At 34.5% G+C, this 27,678-nt stretch overlaps 1 protein-coding gene across 3 annotated transcripts in view; it reads right to left on the bottom strand.

Moving 5' to 3' along the window:
* The window catches only part of ASCC3 (activating signal cointegrator 1 complex subunit 3), a 252,676-nt gene that overhangs the window by 70,489 nt on the left and 154,509 nt on the right, over positions 1–27,678 (bottom strand). For all 3 annotated transcript variants that reach the window (XM_090135956.1, XM_031611074.2, XM_090135957.1), the window contains exons 15-25: positions 26,881–27,072; positions 26,344–26,568; positions 20,652–20,771; positions 16,404–16,568; positions 15,463–15,549; positions 13,106–13,282; positions 10,798–11,023; positions 7,702–7,856; positions 3,723–3,821; positions 3,222–3,390; positions 1,162–1,382 (exon numbers count right to left, since the gene is read on the bottom strand). In XM_090135956.1, the coding sequence (XP_089992082.1) occupies positions 1,162–1,382; positions 3,222–3,390; positions 3,723–3,821; positions 7,702–7,856; positions 10,798–11,023; positions 13,106–13,282; positions 15,463–15,549; positions 16,404–16,568; positions 20,652–20,771; positions 26,344–26,568; positions 26,881–27,072 (1,836 nt within the window). The remainder of the gene's footprint in view (positions 1–1,161; positions 1,383–3,221; positions 3,391–3,722; positions 3,822–7,701; positions 7,857–10,797; positions 11,024–13,105; positions 13,283–15,462; positions 15,550–16,403; positions 16,569–20,651; positions 20,772–26,343; positions 26,569–26,880; positions 27,073–27,678) is intronic.

Here is a 27,678-nt window from a genome sequence, read left to right as displayed (position 1 = left end):
CAAATAAATAAATAGAAAAATAAAAGAATAACTCACTGAATTGGAAGTATTTTTTGCACTATAAATATAATATAAAAATCCACTGAATATATAAATAAAATCATATTTTCCAGGACTGGAAAACTGGAAACATGCATTCTAGAACAAAAACAATCCGAATTTCCAGTATGTAATATCTTACCCGATTTCTAGATATGCCACTTACTGATTAAAAAAAATACAAGTTAAATTATAAAGCTGATTACTTTGAGTAAAATGACATAATATTGTCCTCAAAGAAGCTTGCTGTACAGGGTGGAACACCTTGACATACAGATATATTTTACAGGTTTATGATTAAGTATTCTGAATCTCTAGGAAGGTCTAAGATGGAAGAAACTGCTGCACAAAGAATTCACATATGTTTTTTAAAACATATAGCCAGATTTTTGTATTTATTAAAACTAAAAAAGTATATTCCTTGAAAAAATGGCTATTTCATATGTCCGGTACATAACCCGAAAATAAGTCTGAGCTTTATTTATCATAGCCAGGACTAACAAATTGCCTGAAGATACTAAGATTTCAAAGACAAATAAGTGATTTATGTACATTATTTCTGATCAATTGAAAGGCTATTCTTTGATTAAATCTAACAATTAGATGTATTTTCCAAAAACCTTAGAGCTAAAATGTGGGTACCTAAGATGAGATGTCTAAGTCAAGATACAGCCACATATTCACTTTGAAAACAAAACTCCCCAAAGAAGAAATGCTGAGCTTTAGGCAATTTGTTTTAAGGTGTAACAGAGAATAGGCTTGTAGTAATTAATTACAATTTATTTATTTAAATATGAGAAGAATGGGGCTAGCTGTATTGACATGGAGGGTAACTAATAGCTTTAAAACAGAACTACTGCTAGTAGAAGATTAAAGGCTAAGCAAAAACAACTTAGGTAAAGCAGGCAATTACAGAAAAGGAAAACTAGTATGTTGGTATGGTGCATTTTCAGATTTAATACTAATTGCACACTGATTAATATATAAATTTGAAATAAAAGCATATGCATTTCAGACAATTATAAATTGGAGAAAGCAAAATTCAGTTTCCAATAGTCTTCCTAGACTTCTAGGCTGCTGAAAACATATACTAATTGGTTCTAGGTAATCTATATTACAAACCTTTGATGTGGGATACTTGTTAAAAACTCTAAAGATGGCTAATTCAGCTGCAACAGTCTTTCCAGAACCTGTAGGTGCTCCAAGAAGAACATTACAGTCTGTGTGATAAAGTGTATGAAATATCTGGGTCTGGATAGGATTGAAGTGTGTGAACTTGTAGAGAACTTCATATTCTGGATGTCCTAAGGCTGTGACAGGCAAAGGTTGAAGATCTAGAAGCTCTACAAACACAAAATAATCATGAGTGCATGACAACAGATGCCATCACATAACAGAGTTTACTATGAAGTTAAAATATTAATATCATAGCAGAAAGCTTCCACTGGAAATGGCTGTACCTAATATCTCATATCACACAGAATTCACATTGAGCTATTGTTAACTTCCATGAGGAATACTGAAAAGTTGATTTTACAGATCAAGTATTTCTTGAATTATTATAGTTAGTATTTCAAAGCTACTTTTTTTTCAGTTGTAGTAAGTCCTAAACTCACTACAATAGATCATATGTGTGTGTCCATCTTCTGATAACAGAACGAGGAGTAAGAAGACAGCAGTCTGCATATTTCAGATTCATGAAAAAGATCTTTATAGTAAAGAAGGAAGAGCTAAGATTCTTTGGAGCTTCGAAATTAATGGAGTAATGCAAATCAGAGGAGAACAATTAAATTCTGAATTTAATTCTTTAAACATGTAATTAAAGATATAATCTCAATAAATATACAAACAGCCCTTCAATACATGATTCTCAGTATATCTTGAGGGCATCTGCTATCCAAACAATTAGATTATGGAATTTGAAAGATGACATATATAAACAAATTGGATTTGGAAACCTACCAAATTAAGGAGACTGCACTGATTCTGCTATGCAGATGCTTGCTTTGAAGTTGGTCTTCTATTTTTTTTTTCTTTCCTTTTTTTTTTTTTGTGGCTAGAGGTCTCATTTTCTTTTCAGGGTGCTTCACATAAAGGTATGATATGGGAGTTATGAAATCTACTGAGATAATTATGCCTAATATTCTTCACATATTTTTTCCTGATACCTTATGGAGGTTTTATCATTCCCCTAAAACTGATTTCTTGAGTTCCGTTAAGGAGAAAGGTTTTCTGTCTAGCAGGGCCTCTATGTACTTCATTGTTGAGTGGGAACCAGATGGGAATTGAAATCAATTATCATAAATCCTAGAGGCTCCATAACTGGTGATGTGTAAATATCTTTCTGTTTCTTCTGAATAGTAGTCAGTGATCAGTCAATTAGATAAAAAGGTTACACATGCTTTTCCAGACAGTGTAGGTACAGTATAACAATAGCTAAACACTTCACAAACACATGTGAATTTATGCATGCCAAAGGACAACATCGTATGAGAATGAAGTATTTCTGAAGGCAGTCACTTCACAGACTGCTAGATGAGCCAAATGTAATTACAGTGGAAAGGTCTTACAATGACATCAGGCACTATGAATGTACAAAGCAATTTATATATCCAGAAGAAAAGAAGCAAAACACAAACACATGCTTCTGTGCCAAGTGTTAAAAAGGAGGGGGAGGGGAAGGCCATGACTTGATCAGCAGTGCTGAGTCGAAATTAGATGTTTTGTACTGTAACAATGCTTGCTATGATGCATTCATGTTAGTAAAAATAATGAAAAGTTGCCTAATTCCAAAATTTTAACTCTTTTTCCTTTCCCCAATACCAATTACAATGCAACCTTCCATGCTAAAATTATTTTGAACCAGTCCACAAGAAATTTAATGACCATAAGTACTAAGACATATTGTAACATACATATTTGCCTAATTTTATTGTCAATTTTCCTCTGGTGAACCTGGAATAACAAAAGAGCTGCTATAATGCTGAGTCAAAATAAGCTGGATTTTAAAATTTTAGAGAGCTCTAAAAAGTGAAGAAATAGTATCAATAACACAATTATGACAAAATGAAATAACATACACTTCTCTATTATGAAGAAAGAGTTAGAGATTTATTACATTATTGTAAGGAAAATCAATGCAAACAAGAAGAATGGAAAGAAAATGATCAAATTTCAAATACCTGTGTGGGGTGGATGTCTCTCTGGAAGAATCAGATGTTGAAAATTTATGATACACACAGCCTCTGCTCCTAACCATCTATCAGACACAGCTCGAATGTAATATTGAGAAGGCAGAGGTTCGAATATTGGGATTGTAAACACCAGTAGTTGAGGTTCTTTTGTAATCACCTAGTGCAAACATTGTGTAGAAAATAATTACTGAACAGACAAATCAGTAACTTGACAAATCATATAGACTCCCTCACTTTCATAAGTATTACTAATACAAAGCAATAATTATGTGCGGAACTCCAAATGCAAGATATTTGCTATAAAAGAGTAGGAAAAAAAAGGGACACCTAAAATTAGAAAACACTTTTCTGAAAGTCCAGGCTTAAAATGAACACCTGAAACTGAAAGCTCTGCTTCTGTTTAGCACAAAATTCTGTTTGACCATACAAATTTATTTCTTACTGAATTGACTTTTGTCTTGCTATGAGATTCTGAATAAAATACATTACCTGTTTTTTCTGAACGATGAAGTACTCTGAATGATAAATGTGATCATTAGTAGGGTCTTCTACCCAAATCCACCAAGGCTCTCCAACAGTGCCATGTACCTTTAAGAGCAGAAAACACGTCTTTATTGTAGTTGTAGTGAGGTTTCCAAGATTTGCTGGGTATATCAGGTGTATTTCTAAACTACGCAGAAATAAAGAAATCAGAGATATGAGCAATATAACTTTTCTAATTAATCTGTCTGCTTAATGATCATATTGCAATAAGAGTTTCCTTAATGTGCATATTTCCTTAATGGACATAATATAAACACACCAAAACAAATGCCTCAGCTGTCTATAAATAGACTGAACTGCCAAGGATTTTACCAGGATCCTAAAAAAGGATTTCTTCTCTCTTTTCTTCACTGTACTTCAGTGTTTCAATTCTGTGTATAGAAACGCTGTCTTTTGCTGTCAGAAACATTCTTTTAGCAAAAGTTGTAGTGAATTCTGACACCCTTCTCTCCTCCTCTCTCTTACTCCTATTTTTTTCTAGAAAGAAGCGGTTATCAGATTCAGAATACTGTAGCTTGATCTAGTCACTGCTACAGGATACATGAGAAGAACACAGAAGCATAGAATCACTAAGGTTGGAAAAGACCTTGAAGATTGTCCAGTCCAAACATTCACCTACCACCAATATTCCCCCACTAAACTATCTCCCTAAATGTTTCTTGAATGCCTCCAGGGACAGTGACACAACCACCTCCACAAGGAGCCTGTTCGAGCACCTGGCCACTCTTTCAGAGAATAAATTTTTCCTAATATCCAACCTGAATGCAACCTGGCACAACTTGAGGCCATTCCCTATGGTCCTATTGCTAGATAGGTGGGAAAAGAGGCTGATGTCCGTCTCACCACAATTTCCTTTCAAGCAGTTCTAGAGAGCTGTAAGGTCTCCCCTGAGCCTCCTCTTCTTCAGACTAAACAATCCTCTCCTCATAAGACTTGTGCTCCAGACCCTTCACCAGTTTTGTTGTTCTTCTCTGGACACACTCAAGAGCTTGGATGTCTTTCTTGTAGTGTGAAGCCCAAAACTGAACACAGTACTCTGTGTCCACACCAGAGCTGAATACACCTCCTTGCTCCTACTGGCAATGCTATTTCTTGTGCAAGCCAGGATGCCATTGGCCTTCTTGGCCATTTGGGCACACTACTTGCTCATGTTCAACCGAGCCCCAAGGTCCATTTCTGCCATATTCTTCCAGTCACTGCCCCAAGTTGGTAGCGTTGTCTGGGCTGGTGGCCAAAGTGCTGGACCTGGCACTTAGTCATGCTGAACCTCTTCCAGTGGGCCTCCACCCAACAATCCAGCCTGCCCAGGTCCCTCTGAAGTGCCTTCCTTCTCCAACTATCCCAACTTAGTATCATCTGCAAACTTATTGAGGGTGCACTTAATATCCCCATCCAGGTCATCAGCAAAAATATTAAGCAGAACAGACCCCAGCACTGAGCCTGGAGAATACCACTCATGACTGACTGCCAGTTCTTTACCCAGCAAAGAGCGTACCTGTCCAAGCCATGGACTGACAGTTTCTCCACAATACTGTGGGAAACAGCGTCACAGGCTTTGCTGAAGTCTAGACTACATCAGGTAGACTACATCAACAGCCTTTCCCTCATCCACCAGGAGGGTCACTAAATCGTAGATCATGTTGGTCAGGCAGGACTTGCCTTTCGTGAACCCAAGCTGGCTGGATCTGATCACCCAGTTGTTCTGTACATGCTGTGTGAATTACATACATACAGCTAGCTCTTGATGAAACTCATGCCTGGAGGTGTTCAAGGAACATTTGGATGTTGTGTTGAGGAACATGGTTTAGTGAGAACCATTGGTGATGGGTGAATGATTGGACTGGATGATCCTGTGGGTCTTTTCCAACCTTAGTGATTCTATGATTCAGTGATTCTATACCATTTAAGAACTGACGCATACCTTTATTTTGGGCAACTGCTGCTCTAAAACTGTGCCTAATATATGATTTGGTTATTAATACTAGTTACTCTGTATTTCTTTTGGACTCTTCCTAGATGCAGAAAGGGTTATTTGCCCTGTCTGGATATGTTCCTTGGCTATAACAACACAGTAAGACTTTGTGATTGGAATCTGGCTCACAAGCTTTTATTAAACTTAAGAGCTCCGAGCACTGAAGACTGCAGCCCATTAAGGATTAAGATGATGATGTCACACTTAATGTTTACCAAAATGTATTTATTTGCCTATCCCTTGTAAAGGTAAGTACAAGATCCATGATGAGATCATTCTAGAATTATGAATCCAGGTAAAGGAACAGTCTTAAGAACATGAACTGTTACCTAATATTTTTAACATTCTGATGACAGTACTCTTCTAAACTTTTCAGAAAAGCGTGTGATAATGAAGAAGCAATTCTGGACCTTCAATGGCTGAACTGAATAGGCACTTATCCATTTTTATTAACTATTAAATTTAATAACTTTTTTGTCTCACTAGATAGAAGTTTCTTTCAATAAATAAATAAGAATATCACAAAACAAAACAGCAAGAAACAGCTACCTGATTAAAAATAACTAAAAAAGATACTGAAGAGATTTTCTAGTTTTGATGAGTAGGATTATGCAAAGACTAGAAGAGTCCCGTATGTTGAACTGACAAAAGACAATATTTCCAAAGCAACTATTAGGAATACTATATCAAGGGGTTGTAAACATGTAAACATGGACAAAATCTGCTTTTTTGCTGTAACCTGTCAAATACAGAGCTTAAATATATGATTTGAATTCTGTGCAGACCACTTTCCAATTTGTAAAAATCTAGAAGAATCTGAACTTTGTAGACAAAACTAAAAATAGACTGAGAAATTATTTTGTATTACTATGGAAATAGCTTAATATGACTTTTTTTTTTTTTTTGTCTTTGATAGCAATCGGGTAACATGGCTGAAAGATAAATGATAAAACTTGTTTCAATCATAACAAAAAATAATTCTTATTAAAATTCATGTTAGGAACCCATTTAAGCATTTTTTTTTGTAATAAATCCAGGTAGCAAGGGAAATCTGACCTTACATATTTTGATCATTAACCTTCCATTCTCAAGCTAACTTGGTGAAGCTTCCAAAACAAAAGAAAAAGCCTTTAGGCAGGAAAAATAAATTCCAATTTCATCTAAATGTTTATGGAATAAAACTCTAATTTGCTTGTGATTAAAGTAAATTTGTGAGGGGATTTATAACTTATTTTTTAATAAAGGATACTTAGTAGGTACCTTTCAGAATGATAATTTCCCTTATCTTCTAAGAGAAGAAAAAGACAAAGTGCTTGCCCACTCTCCCTGTAGAATGTTTCAAAAGTACAAGCAACAATACAATGCCCCCATGTGGACATTTGCATTTCATTTAGATTTCTCTTAAATCTATTTCTAATTAACAGATTCAGAATGGAAGGGTGTGGGTATATGTAAGCATTCAATTAATACATTGGCTTTTCTGTTCAGGCAAGTAACAATACAAAAAAGGCATTGATGTGAATATATATTTGTAAAGCCATGAAGTGCAGCAGAACTTGGCATACAGTACAAACTGTATTACACGGCTTTATTTTATGGGTTTGACATTCAATTCATATTTTAGAAAGCCATCTGTGTCTCCTGTTTTCTTGCTTCTCCTTTTTGGGCATATAACTCAAATCTGTGTGTGAGACACTATTGATATTCAGTATAAGCACTTACTTCAACTTGATATAAACACTACAACCCTGTTAAAATTAATAGAGATAAAAAGATGATCTTTGCATGCCTTCCTCTGTAAAACTCTTAGAAGTGATTCCATTTCTACTACCAAATTGGCTTTGCAGTTAAAATAAACATTTTCTTATCCAGATAGCTGAAACCTGCCTGCAATTGGAGCTAAATGAATACTTCTGATTTTACTCCATCTATTTATTTATTTTTTTATTTTACCTGATCGTTCCACGTGAAGTCAGGAGTGATGTTCAACCGAACTCGGAGCACGGTGCGAGTAATTGGTTGAATTGTTACTTCCATTGCAATGGAGGGGATTTGATGGACACACTGTTTTACCTTTAACCCAATCTTCACATGATGCAGCATATGACCTGCCAAGAAAAGATTAGTGTAACAAATTCACGTTTACAGGAAAAATAATCCAACTCCGACTTTCAAATAGGCTTTTAGAGGGGAGTATTATTGCTTGCTTGTTTTGCTCCTTGTTATGTAAATGTCTGATTCTCTTGACCTGGCACATCAGGATATTTTGTGATACTTAAATTAGGAACTGAGAGCCCAGAAAAGTCAGTACTAACTCCTAAGGGGTTAAAATAACTATTAAGAATTTACACAGAAAAAAATATTATGTGAAGATAGTTTCTTTTCTTCACTGACTTTTTGATCATGCTCTTACCAAGTCGTTTAGCTCTTCTTAAAAGCTTGAATACTGACCTTTTATTTGATGAAGGGCACAAAATCGAACTTCTACAATTTCCTTGTAGAAATTCAAAGTACACAGAAACTGGATTCACAGCATCGAATAAAAGTAAATGGCTTAAGATTCACATGACTAGTAATCATCTCATAGCAGCTTTGATTTTTTAGAAAGAAAAAACTAAATGCTGCAGTATTTATTTATTTTTTTTTGCACAGTCACAATAACTAAGGCAATAAAGGATAATATTATTTAAAAAAAAAAAAATCCTAGGCAGCGTTACAGCATGAGTAGTTTTGCAATTAGAGATAAAACTTCAGAAATTGTGTTAAATAAAGGTAGATGCCAATTGTCAAAGACTAATAAGGTTTTGCAGGTAATTAGTCTTCTTCATGCCCCAAATCACTTTCTATATCATGATGTCAGAGATGGACTTCTGAATATGTACAGTAAAACACTGAGGTTTTGTACATGTATCTTCTAGAGGACAGCAAGTCTCCTGTCCCAAATGCTGCTTGTTAAAATCATTATTAAACTTTCTATTTCCTTTTTCATCCTTTTTGATAGTTATAAGAAACTATCAACAGCACTTAAGAAATATGAAAAACTTCTAAACAAAATCTATCTATTCTAGAAGATAGGTGTACTTGAGAAAAGATGAATAAATTTTGCTTGTTCCACAAAGATTGCCAACTGTATTCTGAAAATATAGACAGCCTATCTCAAATACCACAGTCATTTCTTGGCATTTCACAAACTTTACGGTTACTCTGCAATAGTGAGGAAATTGTTGCTGTCTAATTCATGGCACAATGGAATCCAGGATCTGGGCACACAATACAATTTCCCTTACTGGAAGACCCAGCATTTGTCTATCACCAGTACTTGTCTGAGATAGCCAGGTAACTCCTATCTTTTTTTATCCTATTCTTAAAGTGACAACAAACTTTGAAAAGGTAGCAGCAGTAACACTGAAACTGTTTTACGGAGTCAGAGAACAAGTCTGCATCTGGAAGTTGTGTCTTTCATCATTTCTTTGGTTTTGAATTCAAATAAAAAATGTAAGGCAAGCAAAGCCTTGGTGATAGAAAGAAAGGACAGAGAGGAAGATGTATGTCAAGAAGTAGTTCTGCAAAAAAGAAGCACAGACCAACCTGCTCTGGCATTTAAATAAGGCTGAAGAACACAAAATATCATGGCACATAGTCACCAATAACTTGTTTTCACAGTAAAAACCTAAGCCTATTTTCCAGATAAGTTAATATAAAAGAAAGCTACATGTTCTACATATATATTGATATTTATCTACCTTGTGTATGCTAGTTCTGCAAGCTGAAGGAAGCAAAATTATTTTTGTATTTTAATACAAACTTCTCATTTCTCCAAAGGCAGATATGGAAAGAAATAAGCATTAAAAATTACAGAATAAAAATACTAATACTATTAATGGAACAATATATTGTGTCAAAAACCCCCCTGCACAAATATGTAACAAATTAACAATTTGTGATATATTTCTGAATGAAAAAAAACATTACAAAGCTAGAACTTAAATGTTTTATTTTTAATAACTCTAAATTACTATTTATTATAACGTACATTTTAAGTGAGCTGGATTTTTTCTCAGTCCTTTGGCTTAGCTTGTTAAATAAAATAGTTACCTTATTAAATAAAATGTCTCTAATTCTGCAAACTTTAAAATACTCATTCAACTTTTTCCAATCTAATTTTAAGGACATAAAAAAGCTTCCTACGATAAGATTTCTTATCAAATAAGAAATATCAAATCAGAGGGTGTAATCATCTAAAAAGCAGTGACTATGAACTAAATTTTCACTGTAAAAGTATGCATTTTAAAACACAGAAGTTTTTTTTTTTTTTCCTCAAAAATCTGACATTTCAGGAGCAAGGAAAATCTAAGATCTAAAGGACTTTCCCCTAAATCAGAAAAAGAAATATATTACAAGCAAAATTTATTTTCTTAATTTCAATAAGCTTGAGGTTATTTTTTCCAAGTAATATATATGCATATAATAGAAAATATCAACATATGGTTCAGTTAGTTTGTGGATTTTCTCATTTTCAGTGTGTCAAATCCCTTAAAAGTAGTTTTGTTTTTTTTTTTCTGCAACGAAACCGATGACAGTGATTCTCCGTGTTCAATGAAAATTAATGCAGTGTTTCAGAAGCATGTCTAGATATACGAGCCTGCTTTACTTCTTTTTATCATTAACAGTATTGCATAAAAAAAAAAAAATTCCAATTGGAAAAAATAAATGTGTCTTTCAAAGTGGTGTTCTATATAACTAAAGCAATGGTAGCATAGGTTATACATGATTTCAAGTGCGTACCTATAGTGGGTATATATATATATTTTTGTCAAAACATCAATTGACATGTCCATTCCTGGAGTTGGCAGGACATGGGCTACCATCAAAACTGCGCCATATTGCGAGCCGTGAAGACTGAATAATCCTTTTTTATTGGACAGCCCATAATGACATGCTAATGTGCTTCAAGATGAGTGGGTTTGGGGTCTAAATGAATGGCTCAGATTTATCTCAAACTTGCATAATAATAATAATTTAAGTAGATCAGAATTGCTGATTTCTCACCTATTTCATCCTTTCTCATGTCCTTCATCTTGTCTATAGTGAGATTCTTCTCTTCCAACTTTGAGAGGACTGATGGTGGTAACACAGAGAACTGTCTCAATGGGCTAACCCAGCCCCACAGCCTCTTGTCAATGACTTTGCTGAGATTCAGTAGTCGATATGTCATTGCAGGCCAACGTTTCCTAAGGGCAATCTCAAAAAGAGCTCGAACAATACGAGCCGCATTCTGGAGAGTGAAAAGAAAGCAAAAATGTTGTAATTCACTCAAGTATTCTTTGGAAAATGAAAAGGAACCATAGACTCATCTTTGAGAAACCATAACAATAGATTTTTCTTTTCAAACTTATTTCAAACACTCTTGAAAACTTTTTTTTTTTTTCTTTTTCCATTACTGACTAATGGCAGAACTACCTCATGATTGCCTACAGAAATTACAAGGGACATGCAATTAATCACAGTTGTACTGGCAGGTCTGCCATGGGACTCTGAACAGAACATTAAGGAGTTCTACATTTATTGAGTCTCAGTCACTTTTGAATCAAGTTCACTCTTACTGTACTTAGCATCTTCCTCCTTCTGCCCCATACATCTGCAAACTCATTGAAATTCAAGATTTAAGTTTTTACCTTAACTGTGCTTTCAAGACAGGTACCCATTTCACACTGACTTTCACAACAATTGCACAGAAGTTTAACAGTTTTTTTTGTTGTTGATTTAAAAAAAAAAAACAAAACCACAACATATTACCATCTCCCAAGCCTATTATATAACCAAACTGTAAGAATCTGCTTTGAAGTTGGAAATATTAATATAAGCTTCAGAGAGGTCAGTAATATCTTGAAAACCTAAGTTCCTGTCATAAGCTTATCAAACTGTATTCTGAAGTTGTGGATTTTTGTTTTTATTTTTATTTTTATTTTGCCTACCAGTACTGTGACTGGATTAGCAATTCTGTTCTTGATTCACTGAATAGAATACAATCATTCTCTATTGCCTCCGCAGTGCCAACAGGAATGAAGAAAATTATTTGGCCATGATAGGAAGCATATGTTACGAAAGAAGCACATTTCTTTAACTTAGAAAGATGAATGATTTTCCTAATATTCACTATCCAATTAAAAAAATTCACAATTTGAAGCACTGGTTCCATATGCACAATTTATGGAGATTCGAGAAGAACATATTGCCTAACTATAAATGTTATAATTGAGACAGACAAAAAGAAACCAAAAACAAAACAAGTGTCTGAAATACAAAGATTAAAAGAATCATAGTGAAAATGATCTAGCTGTGCAAAGACAACAATTTTTATGTGTGTAACGATTTCTGACTGACTCATTTAAATCTTGCGTGCTGTGAAAAGTATACTCTTCCGAAGAAGGTAGTGGTGCTATGAAAATCTTGCTGGAGAACATGTACACTTTCAAATATTTAACTCATCTTCAGCACCAGCTAAATGCAAATTTCCAAATCTGTTTTGGAAGGATGAGATAAAAAGGATTCAGTGCAACATGACGGTTTAAAAGAAAACAAACAAACAAACAAAAACTGACAGACATACAGGATGATCTAAAAGGTGAAACTATAATCTATGTCATACACTTATTAATGCTGCACATCTGGGATTGTCTATGAGCATTTTCTCACTTCCAGTTCTTCAGGAACTAAAATTTCAAGCAATAGCTTTTCCTTTCAAAGATGGTCTATAATTGTGTAAGCAGGCGATTTTGTGTCACAGATTTGTAGTTCTCTTTTCATTTGGTGTAAGAGCTAAACATGCTGTGTAACTATTGACTGTTTAGCTATCAAACAAAACTGACAAACAAACATATAGATTAATATGCAAACCTACATGATAAGGCACAGCAATTAGTTCATAATAGCACATCTTTCTTGTACAAACCAAGGATGTGAATAAGACACAAATTATGTCTTACAGATCAAAATATAAAAATACAAAGAACATAAACACAGATTGCAACAGTTTGCTAGATTCAGAAGAAAATCCAGTATGTTAAGAAAATCCTTTCACAGCAACTCCTATTAGAACTTCTAAATACAGTAATAGTATAGGTGTAATAAAAATAAGAAGAATATTCAAATTTATAAAAAAATACGCAGTACTCTCCGAATGGTGGATTTTGCAGGTCTTTTTCTATTTAAAAAAGCACATAATACACACATGGTTTTCAAATCAATTTGCATTAAAAAAAATATGCATATCAAAGTCTATTTACATAACTGTAAGCATTTGGAAGAACGGATACAGCAGAAGCAGCAACAGATACGTAAAAAAAAATATTTTTACCTGTGCAACATATGCAGAATCTGAAATAAGGGAGAAGCTATCCATCTCCCCTCTGCTAATATATGTTTGGAGGAGGATATTTATTTTTCCATAGTTGTTTTCCACACCTCCAGGAGCAGGAAGTTCACAGAAATCATTCAATAAGGTATCCAGCTCTTCTATTTCTTCTTCTCTAACCTAAAACAGAATTATACTATATGAAGAGGTCGGAGAACCTTGATAAAAAACTTTTATACTAAAATTCAATATTCCTTATAATATAGTTATGTTATTTTAAAGCAGAGTCTATGATTTTAAGGAGGAAAAAAAAAGAAGCAAAACCACATCTTACAGAATGTAGCTAATAGACTATAATTGAAACAATCTTAATAGTGACACAATTACATTTTATTATTCATCACCATCTATTAAGGTTGCCATTGACATACAAAAATTTGATATGCCACAAAAATTGAATCTTCTGACCCCACCATCCTTCATCTGATGAGATTTCATTTTTTATTTGACCAGAGTAAAACCTCTGTCCATCTGGATTAGGGCAATCTTGAATTAACATTAAATGTATTCATTATAGTTATATAGTTTGCATGTGGCATAACACATTTTTAACTCAAAGCTGTGAAGTACTATGATTCATGATATTAAAGTTTTCACTGTTAATAAGATTAAGTCTCAATATGAGTAAAGAAATATTCATATCTATATTTTGAATAATGCATAACTTGTTACAGTCTCACTGATGACCCTTACATGGCAAAAATAGCATAAATCTACATATTCTTTGATTTACTGATAGTCTGTTAGTGTAAAACTTATTTAAAGAGGGTAAATGTTTGGTCCCTGCAGGGAACCAGCTGAAAGTAATTTTCATTTGGATTCGACTACCTGACATACAAAAGGCCCTAATACAGTTGGGTTAAAAGCCCCGACTGCCCAACCACCTACAGGAAAGAAAAAGATGAAGGACACCATCCCAGATGACTCTTATATCAGGGGAATGTTATGCGCTGCTAACATCAACATTTTTGATAGGTTCTTCTGCTTTTGCATAGTCCAGATCAATGTTTTGGCTACTGCTGACTTTGCCATCTCAAAATACAGAATATAAAAAATTATTGTGGAGACAGGTCTCTTATTATTAAAAGTCAAAATTCATCTTCACGAAGTGAAATAAACCTGGAGTTACTCTTGTGCAAATCAGTTGTTAACATTAACACTCAGAGCTGCACAGCAAGTGAATCACAAGAAACTGGAAATGATGTTGCACTGATGCCATATCACATAAACACGAGAAAGCAAACTGGAAAAACTATGTTATAAGTTAAGAAGCATCACTACTGACTTCACTACAAATACAGAAACATTTATCTTCCATATGCTTTCTTTTTAAATATTCAATTATGCTAAAGTTAGATCTAGCAAAGCAGTATCACTATCGTGAATAAAGCCTGCAGCTCTGAAAATGTTGTACGTATCACTGTAATACCTCATTTATTATCTTATATAATACAAGAGATTACAGAATTTCTTCATTAGATAAAGAGACAGCAATGCTCAGACAATGTGTGCAAGTATGTAAATATGTAGATGGTGAGGGATTAACATTGCCAGTCCTCAGAGCCAAGTGAACGAGAGCCAACTCTAGTCTGAAAGTTGTATGACTGTGGTAAAATGGCAATGAGCATGAGACAATAAACCCTGTAGAGTCTGGCTTGCACCTCTATGGGATGGAAGCACATGCTAATAAGCTCAAACCAGCTTGCAAGGTATCTTATGTCCTACCAACAGAAGAGGCAAAAAGGGAGGTTGGAATTAAACTGACCTTGATAGCAATCTCATAGCCTGTACAATAGAATTTACTAAAATAACTTTCTAGATATCATGTTGAAAACAGAATTCATCAGTCTGATAACCTAAAATTACCCTCTGCATGAATTATAGTTAAATTCAGTTAGTCCTGTATCATTTCTTTTAAAGCAAATTGTTCATGGAGACATCTAATAGAGATTGAGACTTCAAACAGAAATCATCGTTCTTGGATGCACCACACCAATAGATGCTTATCTTCACCTGTTAATAATTGAGAAGCTGAAAAGTTCTTAAAAGCATTTAAAAGGAATTCTTGAAGATCCACTAGTTATTAAATGTGCACTACAGTTCAAGCTGAATTATAGATAAATTTGAATGAGAGCATATATAGTTCTTGGCAATCATTCCTACCTGGAAAACATACTGTAATATGCTTAATATTTAACAGAACTTCGGTCTATAGAAAAGGAGCTTACTATTAGGGAATGAGTACTACACAAGTGCCTAGTTCTAAAACATGCTATTCGCACTGAGCAATACGACTTTACCTTTATTTGTTCAAATTCTTCAGCTTTGGACACTATAGCAAGAATATCACCTTCTGTTTTATGAGCATCGAACAATTCATTGAAAGTCTATTAAAATAAAATAAATCAATTTAGAACTGAAAATAAAAATGCACATATAGAACAAAAAATAATAGTTAACTAAGAATTTTAAAAGCATTTAAGATTAAGATGCAAACAAGTAACTGGATTATCAGAGTGACACAATTTGAACACTACAAGTTTCCAGAATTACTTCACACTACTTTCAGAAAAATTAGTCCCCTCTAAACTCAGGCACCAAAAATTGAGAGACATGCAACCATGCAAGTTCGTAAACAAATATGTAGGATATATGTGAGAAGATAGATCTGTGAAACTAATTACACGTAGTGACAATAAAGTAAAAAATGACTGATGTTCTGATTCTTTGACATTTATTTAAGAAAAATATCAATTTGCTATAATAGAAAGCTTTTAAGATGAATGTATACTTCAAACCAAGCTTCCCATGTACATAGTTTTGTGCCATCTTCCTCACTTATTTGCAACCCGATACGATTAGTACCAAAACTCGTTAAGATTGCATATGGCAAGCTGACAGAATTTTCATGCAGGAAAGGCCTTTTTATTACCAACCTCTATTCCTGAATGTGCTATCATGCACCAATGGTTGCACAGATTGATAGTATCAAAATGCTTCTTCTAATCCACATAAAAGAAGGCAGATTATAGAAATTTCAAACCTAATCTCATACCAAGTCTATTTTTTCCCACTGTTGCTTTATATGTAGTTTCTATTTCTCTCTTTTCATTTTGGTAAATATGATTTGAAAATATATGTTACAAATCAACTACATATTCTGTAGTATCTCATAACTATTTTAGGTATAGGTTCAAAAAGAGGGAAAAAAACCTCACAGAAATAGAATCATATATTTTACCTCTATAGTATTGTATTTAATATAGTAGTGGCTGGCAGTCCTGCCTAAATCTGTTGAAGAAAAAAAGCCGGTTCTTTCTTCAAAGCGAATCATGCGGGCTTTGTCCAGCTTCCTGCCAACTTCAATTACCAACTGTTCTCTGTGCTTTTCTAGACCTGGATCCATCTAGACACCAAATACACAGTTATTTGGATAAATGAAAAAAAAACGTGTCAAATGAATCATTCTATTTTAATAATGCAGTACTAATAAGTCAGAAATCAAGAAAAGGAAGGTTCAACAACTAAGTTAAGGTTTTCTTGGGCTCCCTCTGACAAATAACAATTACATTTACATTATTGACCAAAAGCTGACCATGCATGACAAAGTAATCAAAATAATATTTCTTTTACAATGCTATGAGGCTGTCAATACTACGTAGGCTGATAACATTATTAATGAAACAGAAGTGTGATTATAAAAGAAATGTACAAGTATTTGAAAGAAATTCTAATGATAACATTATTCACAAAAATTATCATTAAAGTAATATTTACTCTTTATGAAAATACTTCATCTGAAGATATAACCAGCTTCGGTATCTGACATGAAAATAGTTTTTACTGTATTTCAAACAAAATATGCTTTGCACTGGATTGCTGAAATGATTGCTACCAAAAAACCTATTTCTCCAAAAGCTTTGTGTACGTCAGCAGAGATATTCTAATTACTGAGTTATAGACTTATTGTATAACCATTCGTATTAGAGCCCACAGGAAGCATGCTGTCCTTAACACCATTTCTATTTATACTGAAGCTCAGGAACTTGAACATTTTGTCCAAGTAACAATGCACATTGACTCATTAGTGTATAAAAGACTGGGCAAAGCTCCCATTTGAATGGGACTGACGTATAATTGCATGTTTCCACATCATGCATCTGGGAGAGCCAGACCCACAGGAATGGGTGAAAATGGATTCACAGTCATGTTAACCATCTGCTACATATGCACCTGAGATACAGCTCTAATTACACAAGCAATGGTAAGTCACCAATCTGAAAAGACTGAAACTTGTCCTAGTACGCAGGCAACACTTGTTTCTGGGCTTGTACAGTTCAGATTCCTACTAAGTCATATCAGTCCTCTTGGTAAACCTGCACCTGAGATATATGACCAAGACTGCAAAAAAGACAAAGTTTGGAGAATTGCTATCCTTTGGCTTGTTCTGTTTTCCGCTGGACCATTATTCAGTTTCACCTTTGTGCTGAAGTGGATCATCTTGTGGCTGGTGAAGCTGTGAATGAATATAGCCATCTCCACAAAGCAGCTGCAAGACTAGTTTCTAATATTCCCTGTCTTTGCCATTTGCTCTGAAGCTGTTTCTGCTTAGTTATGGCTTGCCTTAGTTTCAAGTCAAAAGCTAAGATGACAAAGGTATAGAGTGCTTTTCTCAATAGTAAGTCATGCATCAAGGTCAGATTTCAGAGCAGAGGTGGTCAGGAAAAAAAAAACAACAAAAAACCACCAACAATCGGGATGCCAGATGTTTAACGTTTCATAAAACAAGGGAAGAAAAAAAAAATCAAAACACTTCCCTGTTCCTTTGGCAGCCCAAATTACCTGCCAATCTATCTTTTGCCTTACATACAAAAGGCCCTAAAGCTGCAACAGCCCACAACAGTAGACTTTTAATAGTAGACAAACACTAAAGTTTCATCTTTAAAGAAAGGTCAGTAGCTTGAAAAGGCCGTGAAACAATATTCCAGTAGAGAATCCTTGGGTAGCACCCTTCTTGCTGAACTTGCATAATCAGAAATCCCAGAGTAAAAAGCTCCAGCCTAGAAGAGCTCTAAGCCACGCTCTTAAAATAAGCCTTGGTGTGTCCACTGAAAAAAACCAAGTGGTCTGGAGTATATGTATGCAAAGTCAAGAATGCATGACAAATTATATTACTATTCATGGTGTTTTGTCTATATGAGCAGACATGCTTTCTAATAACTGCACATACTTAAAACTCAAATGCAATGCTTAGGGGGACAAAAAGTTCTCATTAACTGTAGGAACAAAAAACAGTAGAACCAAAAAAAAAAAAAAAGAAGAGGAAACAGACAAAGGATTTACCTTAAAACAGACCTCACCTTCTGTTTGGAGCCCTAAATGAAAGGCCAAATGTCTGTAATTCATATCACAGTCTTCACTAACATGACACTCATATCGGCTAAACTCTTTCCTCCCACTTTTATTTCTCATCATAAATTTTGGCCATTTTCCCATCTCAATAAAAGACATAATTGGCAGTCCTGGCAGACGACATGAAAAATTGCTAATCAAAGTAGTGAGGCTGGAGGAGTCTATACTGGATGGTCCAGAAACTGGCTAGGTGGGGAATAGTAATATGCTGGAGAGAACATGCAGGGCATAGAACACGTCAGTGCACAGTAGATGTACTCTTGCCTCCCTCTCTCTCTATGCAGTACAAAACACTCTTTTCTGGGGACAGGCTGGACCTTTTGTGCTCTGAAGTAATCACTGGATGTGGTGAATACTTGGCTCCCCATCCAAAGGGAAAGAAGTGCTTTGCTTTTATGTAGCTTTACTGAACAGCTGGAAAAAGTGTAACCCATCATGATTATGCAGTTATATGGATTCTGAATGGGTACCATTGGCTGTCAAACAAAACAAAGGCAGAAACTGGCACACTGTAAGATTACTAAGAAACAATAACATACCACTTAGTCAACTGGATACCTGTAACTGAAACAGAAGGAACAGAATGGCCTAAGTGAGCAAATCTATGGTTATGCCCACATCTGGCACTACATAATCTGTATACTCTTTGCCTCCAACACATAAATACCTTTTAAATTTAAAGCTGTTTTTGTAGAAAATACTGGGATTGGGTTTGCTTCCACATGAGTGGATAACACTTCAAACTGATGTAGTTTGTTGCTGCTTTAACACAAACACCTATTTCCAGCACATCAAATCAGAAGGGCAGAATGGAAAAGTGGCAGAAAAAGACAAGTGCTGGCAGTCTCCACTTTTTCAGCAGCTGAATAAAAATGCAAAAGTAACAGGAGGGGGAAAAAAGACCTCTTAATTATTTTTTAAGTTTACAAAAACATTTCTGCTAGTGTTTTATTGCCTTTTTTTTTGATACATTTTTTTTTTAAACTAAAATCTGTTTATAACACCAATCAAAAATGTGTCTTGCAAAAAAAAAAAAAAAAGGCAGAATTTATAGGAATGGGATAACAATTTTTACTTTTCATTTATCTATTACTTTGTGATTTTGGACAGAGATATATCAACACAGGGCAACTGTGTTGTTACTGTTACTGTACAGTTGGAGCTTTTTTTTGGTAGAAAATAGATTTGAGATACCAGAGAGGTCCTAAATGTCTGCAGAAGCTGCTTAAACCACAGCCTACCTACCTTCCAGTGTAAATTCCACCATCAGACAGAAAAGCTATCTGAAAAATATTTCCTAGCATATATATCTATGCATGTTACAACAATGATATGTTCACAATATCATGACAAATGATGAAGTTACAAAAGATATTCAGGAAACATGAAATAAAGTGCAATTACAACATATTTGTGACAGTTGCACCTGCACTATACTCAATGACCCATGTCCAAACTATGATAACATAAAATGCTTCTAACCAGCTATACAGAGAAAAGTAACAATATTCAGTAAACTATGAAACATCTTCAAAATTTTAGAGAATGAACTGAACTTGAAAAAATTTATGACGTGTGCTCTGATTTATATCAATACACGGAATGGTGCTAAATAGTAAATAAATGAATAAAAATCTTACAACAATTAAATCACAAGGAAAAAAAACCAATAAAAAGTTTGATTTTATAATTTAAAGATGTCACAGGATGACATACGCTAGAACAGAATCTTACAGGAGGAAAAAAAAGCCAGCAACTCAAAAATACTTTATCATTTATATCTAGCCTGAAATACTGAAACACTGACAATAAGCCGAGTTACATCAACTATCTCATAAAATGAATGTTGCCCTTTGAAGCATAACTTGACCAGTTCAAATACATTTCTGTGTGAACAGAAGGGAACTCTTAATTTAGTGTTAAAAGTAGTCTGCTGCAAAAATTATCTTTCTTTTTCTAACCACTTTAAAAGAACTGCTGATGTCAGGTAAGTAGAAGTAGCAAATATTTATCCTCACATCATGGAAGGATTACAGACCCAGGCAGGTTACAGATTTTTTTAAAATGCATTTTATACCTGGTAAGCTTTGTGACTGATGCCATATACTAATGGATTTGCTCTCATCCGTACATAAAGATAAGTGTAACTTATCCACTTTACTGCTTCTTCCACATTAGTTACTGTTCCAAGAGCAATCTGGAAAAAGGAAAAGAGAGAAAATTAAATGTATATATTACAGCTGAATGCAAACATTTTGCTGAAAACATACTGAATTCAGTGCATTAGCATTAAAGAACATGTCAATATGTTTCCAACTGAAATTATTTTAAAATAAAGACAGCGCTATATTTTGAATCACTTATACATCTGTATCTTATGAACATCTAATAACATGGTATGTTCTATGATATTATATTATAGGTAGTCATCCATATCACTCTTTGTGCTGTTTACAGTATCGACAAAGAAAAGATAAAACTGAGATAGCTTATTCAAAAAGTACCAAAATTCTTGAGTAAATGTGCTCACGGTAATTTAAAGACCATCCCTAAAAGAAACCCTAAATTAAAAGATTAAGTTTTCATATCAATATAAATGCACATTCTGGTCTTAAACTAAATGATACTGACAGTCCTAACGATTTTCTTTGTAATGTTCCCATATTCTGAGTTATATTTACAGTTCTACAAAACAGTTTGTTCCTTTTATAACTAAAAGTGAAACATACAGGCACCTGCTACATTTTTTGTTGCACCAAAGCATAATAAAATGTAACAATATGCACAGAAATATATTCATATTTCTTTTCTTTTTTTCCAAGGACAAATTAAGTATATAAAAAGTTTTTTTTTTAAATTATTATTATTATTATTATTATTTCTCAGTAGCTTCTTCTGCTAATTCAGTAGTTCTTTTACCATCAAACTACTGGTATATATACTGTTACATGGTAACTTCAGCAATACTTTCTGTTAATTACATTCAGAAGAACAAATTCATTGCTTGTTCCATTTAATTTGATTTTAGCAGGAGAATTCAATATTTCCTGGATGCTTCAAAAACAGATATTTTTTGGTTGTGACTAGTTCCTTAAGACAATCAAGATTTCCCTTTATTGAAATTCTGTGATCCACCATTATCATTATTTTATTTTTGTTTTGTGGATGCTTGGATTTCAAGTAAGCAATTCTCTTGATTTGAAAAAACTATAAAACCCTATAAAAGTTATTTTATATGCATGTTCAGATTCAAATATCACTAAATACCATAGATATGTTTTTTTTAAAAAACATAAATAGCTATTGATAGCTTTTCAAAAATAGTAATGCAAGATGGTTTTGCCCTCAGTTAAAAGCTTAAGTAACTTAAAACATTGTTGATTTCAATGACTAATACCAAGAAAAAATTCAAGCTTGTTTCTGAAGTGTTTCTCTGTTCAACAGCATAAAAAGGTCAGGGGGAGCCCCATTGTGTTGTTTTACAAAGTATATAGCTACATAACATGTGATAGTAGCTAGAAAACATTTTTAAACATTTAGTTTCCCATAGACTACTACAGGGAGGACATTTAATACAGCTTGCACATTATTACTGTTTGCTACCCAAGGTTAATTTCAGCATCTGATTTCTTTCCATCATTCAAATCTATTTCAGTGAAACAGTGTAACAACATTGCCCAGTAATAAATAACATTTTCCCCTCAAACTATTATTTGCACAATCATAAAAAGATAAAATTATCCTTCCAGACGACAGTGAAGCCCAACAATTCAAAATTAAAAAAAAAGCCACAATAACTCATTTTATTACTGGCAAATTAAGTATTTTCACAGTTAGAAGAAAAAATAAGAAAAAAAACCATTGGATTATAAAATACAGTTGGGTTTCAGATACCGAACTGAAATGTAACACTACACTCTCCTTCCCCAGCTTCAATGAACACTCACTGAATACTATGCAGAGGAAAAAAAGAAAAGCTACTTCTAATTATTTGCTGCCATCTAGTGTTCAAGCAAAGCTCTCACAGATGATTTAACAAAAGCACACATTTTCAAACTGAGTGAGACGGGAGGAATCTCATTAATGCAAACACTTAAGAATAATTTCAAAACAAATGATTTACAAAATTAGGAGACCTTTGCTAAGTTCAAGGATATTTAGTATTCATAAAACCAATAGATAAGGTGATTCTTCATTAAAGAAAAAATTTTTAAATTTTCTAGCGTTCAGTAAACCATACAGCAGTTTACGCAGGTAACATCACAGATGTTGATGAGTCATATGATGTTGATGATGTTAAGAATCACAGAATCATACTGGTTGAAGGGATCTCTGGAGATCATGTAGACCAACCCTCCCTGTTAAAGAATATTCTCTACAATAGGTTACACAGGAAAACACCCAGGCATGTATCTCCAGAGAAGGGGATTCCACAAACTCCCTAGTTAGCTTGTTTCCAGTGTGTTATTTGATTGCACCAGTTATCACAATACTTCTACTGCAAGCAGCTGTCACTGATGAGGTTGCTGGTCTCATACAGGTCACGTCAGTTCCCAGGACCACTTCAGCTTCCTCTAGCATACGCATGTGCCCAGATGAGCTAGGTAGTCACCCAACTCCTCATTGATTTTTTTGGAAAGGCTCTGAAGAAATTCTATCTCTTCTGATACCTGCTGTAGCTCATACTCCACCAAGACAGAAGGCTTTAGATTGAGAAAGGCAAAAACTAGCTTAGATTTGGTCCACCCTAACCAAAGCACCATCTTATTTATCCTTCTAGCTTAACAACAAAATTGTAGGAAAAGGCACATCTCCTGGGGGAAGTATTTCTACTGTCCAGTACTGCAATTTTTCTCCTGTTTCTAGCTCCTAGGGGAAGGAAGGAGCCCCAGAAACAAGCTGGGGTCCAGCTGTGGCTGACAGGGAGGGTTCTATCAGGTGGAAACAATTACGGAAGGAATGGTGACCTGCATTGTATGAGCTATTGATGATAGTTCCCAGATAAGTTAAAGTTTATGGCCTAATTAAACCACATCCCCCTGCATCTTATCTTTCTTCCTGTAATTTCAAAAAAAAAAAAATACAGCTGTAGGTATTTTCTGTTTGCCAGCTGGTCAACTGACCCAGGACTCTCTCCATTCAGTTAAGAATACTAACCAGTTAATTTATTTTGTGTTTTACTTTCCACTATGCCCAGTGGGCACAGCATCAGCAGAAAAGGGAGCATCTCCATGCCTACAATGAGCATCACTGGTTCCTTTCTCTTCTGCTCATTTCTAGACGAAGTAAAAAAACAACCGAACAAAAAATGCAATCAAAAAAGTTTTTTGGGTCCACAGGATAATGAATTCTCAGTGCATAGATGTGTTGAAGTCTTATCTTTGGTACCAACTCAATGAAGTTGGGTGTATTTCAGGTTTTTCTGCTACCTAGCTTTTCTAGAAACAAATATACTAGGCACTCGAAGTCAACATGCTGTTCTGAGACTGCCCTTCAGCATCTGCTGTTACCTTAGGAGAAGCAGGCACTATTTACGTTTCCTCTGAATTCTTAAAATAATGCAATTTGAGACTTTCAGTTAAAGATAACACCCTTGCATTTAATAGCTCTAAACAGATTTTCATGCCATTTTCATATAGATTTTGAGCCACATTACCCTTTAGACACAACTTCCCACAGCGAGTAGTTCCACAGTCTAACTCCCCAGCTGGCAACCTTTTGCATTTTCTGAACCTGTCACTGACTCAACCCAGCAAGTATTTCCTGGTCTTTCCCAGGAAAAGTACAATATTTTGGCATGTCATTCTTACTTCATAAAACTCTATTATGTCATGTCCTATTTTCCTTGTTTCTGATCTGAAGAATGCAGGTATGCCCGTGTGTTCCTTCTATAGAAGTGGATCTATTCCTTTGTCTATCACTCTGAAAATTTACTGCTTCTATAGAATTCACTATGAAATCAGAATTAAAAATACTCTCATTTTACCCCCTCATTATCCAAGTTTTCTTTCCTGCACAACATAAACCTAGCTACAATACTCAACGCTCTGAATTCCACTTTGTGATTGTGCAGCTAGGATTACATACTGCATTACATCAAATACATGAATTATTGCCTCATTCATAGCTGCTACCTACTCCTGGCAAGAGACCCAATCAACCACATTTGCTTTTGGAAGCGTGGAGTCTTCCTATATTTCCAACTGTGGAAATACACTCTTCTGGCCTTTCTTTGGTTTCTCTTTACCACCACAAGATGGACATCTGGAGCATCTGAACTCCCTGAATGATTTGTAACAAAAGCAGACTCTCTTCCTAAACCATGCCATGTTGTTATATAACAGTACAGATTTTCTGTTGCTCATAGAAGTCTGTGTTATGGTAAAAATACCAGTGGGCATCAGCTTACTGTCTACATTTTTGTAACAAATCAGTCAACAACACACAGTTAGTCTCCATATAGTGCTACTGTTACTGACAATAGGATAGTAATTATAAAAGATGATCTTTCTTTCCTTCTTTCCTTTTCTTTCCTCTACATTTAGAATTCAAGTTTACGTATTTGAAAAGAAACAACTTAGCAAAAATATATACTTACTTGAACAAATACCTTTTTTTTCAGATAAAAATCTGAATAAAGCTTCATGAATAAGATTGCTTTTATTGTTGCCAGTCTTATCTAAAATTGTTGCAACAAATTGTTTTTCTTTTTGGACAATTTTTTATGTTTTATCATTTCTATTCTAAGCACACAGAGCCCTTTTTCCTTTGACTGTTAGCAATGTGTGCTTGCAGACCAGAAAGCCAAATGTAAGCTGTGAGCATGGACAGCAGGCTGAGGAAGGTGATTCTCCTACTCCTCTCTGCTTTTCTGAGATCTCAACTCAGCCTAACAAAGTTGTGGGTGTCTCATTCCTGGCAGTGTTCAAGGCATGTTTAGATGGGTCTTGGAAAACCTGGTCTAATAGAAGATGCCACTGTCATAGCAGGTGGGTTGGAACTAGATTATCTTAAGGGTCCCAAACCAAAATATTCTGTGATTCTATGACTTTTTAACCTTTTTTTTCTCTTCATAAAATATTCAATGAACGTAAATTCACTTTCACTCTTAAAAAAAAAAAAAAGACTGATCATTGCATTTTAGCTGTATGCCTCTACTTTAAGAATGTTTAAATTTCTGAGGGTTTCTTGTAAAAAAGTGTATGTATGTATTCTTAACTGGTTATTACATTAGATAGGTTTTGAATAGTTTTAATATATTGGAAGCCAGTACTCTCATTATAACCACAGCACTTTAAATAGTCAAATGCATTTTCTTTGAACTTGAAGCAAACTGAGAACTTGCAATTTAAGTTACATAAGTTAATTTTTTAAGTTACAACTGGTTACCACTTTGAATCTGACACCGAAAACAAGAGTTCAAGCTAAATATGTTATTCTTCCTATGTTGCAGTCAACCAATTGAAGCAAGTTTATTTATACAATAAGATGTTTTCATTTCTTGAGGATTTTATTTTGCTATGTGTTTCTACAGCTTTTACCTTAATATTTTGGTCCTCCATGCTACTTCTAGCATCTACTAACTTTTGTATAAGACCCCTGACATTTTCACATCTAACAGCTCACTCCTCTGTAAAATACATGCTTACAGTAATAAAGATTCCATTTCAGATATTTTATTTGTGAAAATAACACTTTTTCTTTTTTTGTTTCAAATAATATTAATCCCTCTAGGTTTTGTTAGTTTTTCAAAATAATTCAAAAATTACCTCTGCATTTAGGTTGTCGGCAAGACTTTCGAGAAACTGGCTTTCAATTGGATTCTGCTGAGTAAGAAGAGTCAGGTAATGACTGAGTTTATCATGAGTTGTAATAATGATGCCTTCTCCGAATTTGTCAAACTGAGGCCGTCCAGCTCGACCAAATATCTGCATGACATCTAAAATTCCAAGGTCAACAAAGGAGCCTCTTTTTGCAGCATATATTTGTGTTCCCTGATTGAGGAAAAGTTAATAAAAATTAACATAAATACACATGAACATAATCCTGATGAGCTGAATACTGAAATTAGGCAAATACAGCATGATTTCAGAAGTGTACTTTAACTAATCCTTTCATAATCTTTGATATATTTAAATCTTTACTATACAAACTAGATTCCCACTAGTAAGAATCAGTTTAATGAGATATAAATAACATTTCAAGTCCATCAGACATTTCCCCTCCAGTTCCCAAACCCACAATAAAGGTCTTGCCATCTTTCTTTTAAGACAGATAACTATGTGCAGAGTAATATAAGCTCTTACCTTAATAACAACAGCGTGAGCAGGAAGATTGACACCCCAGGCAAGTGTAGCTGTACAAACTAGCACTTTGATATGTCCATTAGAAAACAGGTTCTCAACCAAACTTCTGTCTTGCCGCAGCATTCCTGCATGATGAATACTAAATCCATCTGGAAACAGCTCACGCAACTGCTTATTTCTGGATCTCTGTACCTAAAATAGAAAACCATAAATATTAAATTCACTTTCAATTGCAGTACGAGAGGCAGTGTATTTTAAAAAATACAGGAAAATAAGCCACTGAATATCATTCTGAATCATATGAAAGGAACCATTTGTATTAACTTCTTGTTAGCACCTACATGTTGCAATTTGCTATAAGTGAATTTGAATAATTTTCATGCTTTCCAAACAATACATCTCATTGTTCAAAGGAATACTATTTTAAAAATACAGCTTAATGTAAGCAGAGATCCAAATCTACTGATAACCAGTATGGATACTGAAATGGACAATTCACACATCTCTTTTCCTTAAAAGTCTTTCAATGTATGCAAGCAGCTAAATAAGGCTTAAATAGCAGGTCACATGCAGGAAGGGATACCATTCACATCTCCTGCCATTGCATCTTGGTATAGAGTGGATTAAGAAGCTGACAACAAGTAACCAAACTGATCACCTCCCCCTCATTTTTACCTTTCCCATATATGGGAAGCTGGGATATCAGTTTGGAAAAATCTCACATCCTCCAGCCTCCCTCTGCATAAGATGCATGTAAGAATGTCTTCCTTACTACTGAGTGTCAGCTTTACTATGCTT

The sequence above is a fragment of the Phasianus colchicus genome, chromosome 2, assembly GCF_987193195.1.
Source record: "Phasianus colchicus chromosome 2, bPhaCol1.hap1.1, whole genome shotgun sequence".
Classification (NCBI taxonomy): Eukaryota; Metazoa; Chordata; class Aves; order Galliformes; family Phasianidae; genus Phasianus; species Phasianus colchicus.
This window is presented reverse-complemented; position numbering and strand designations above follow the sequence as displayed.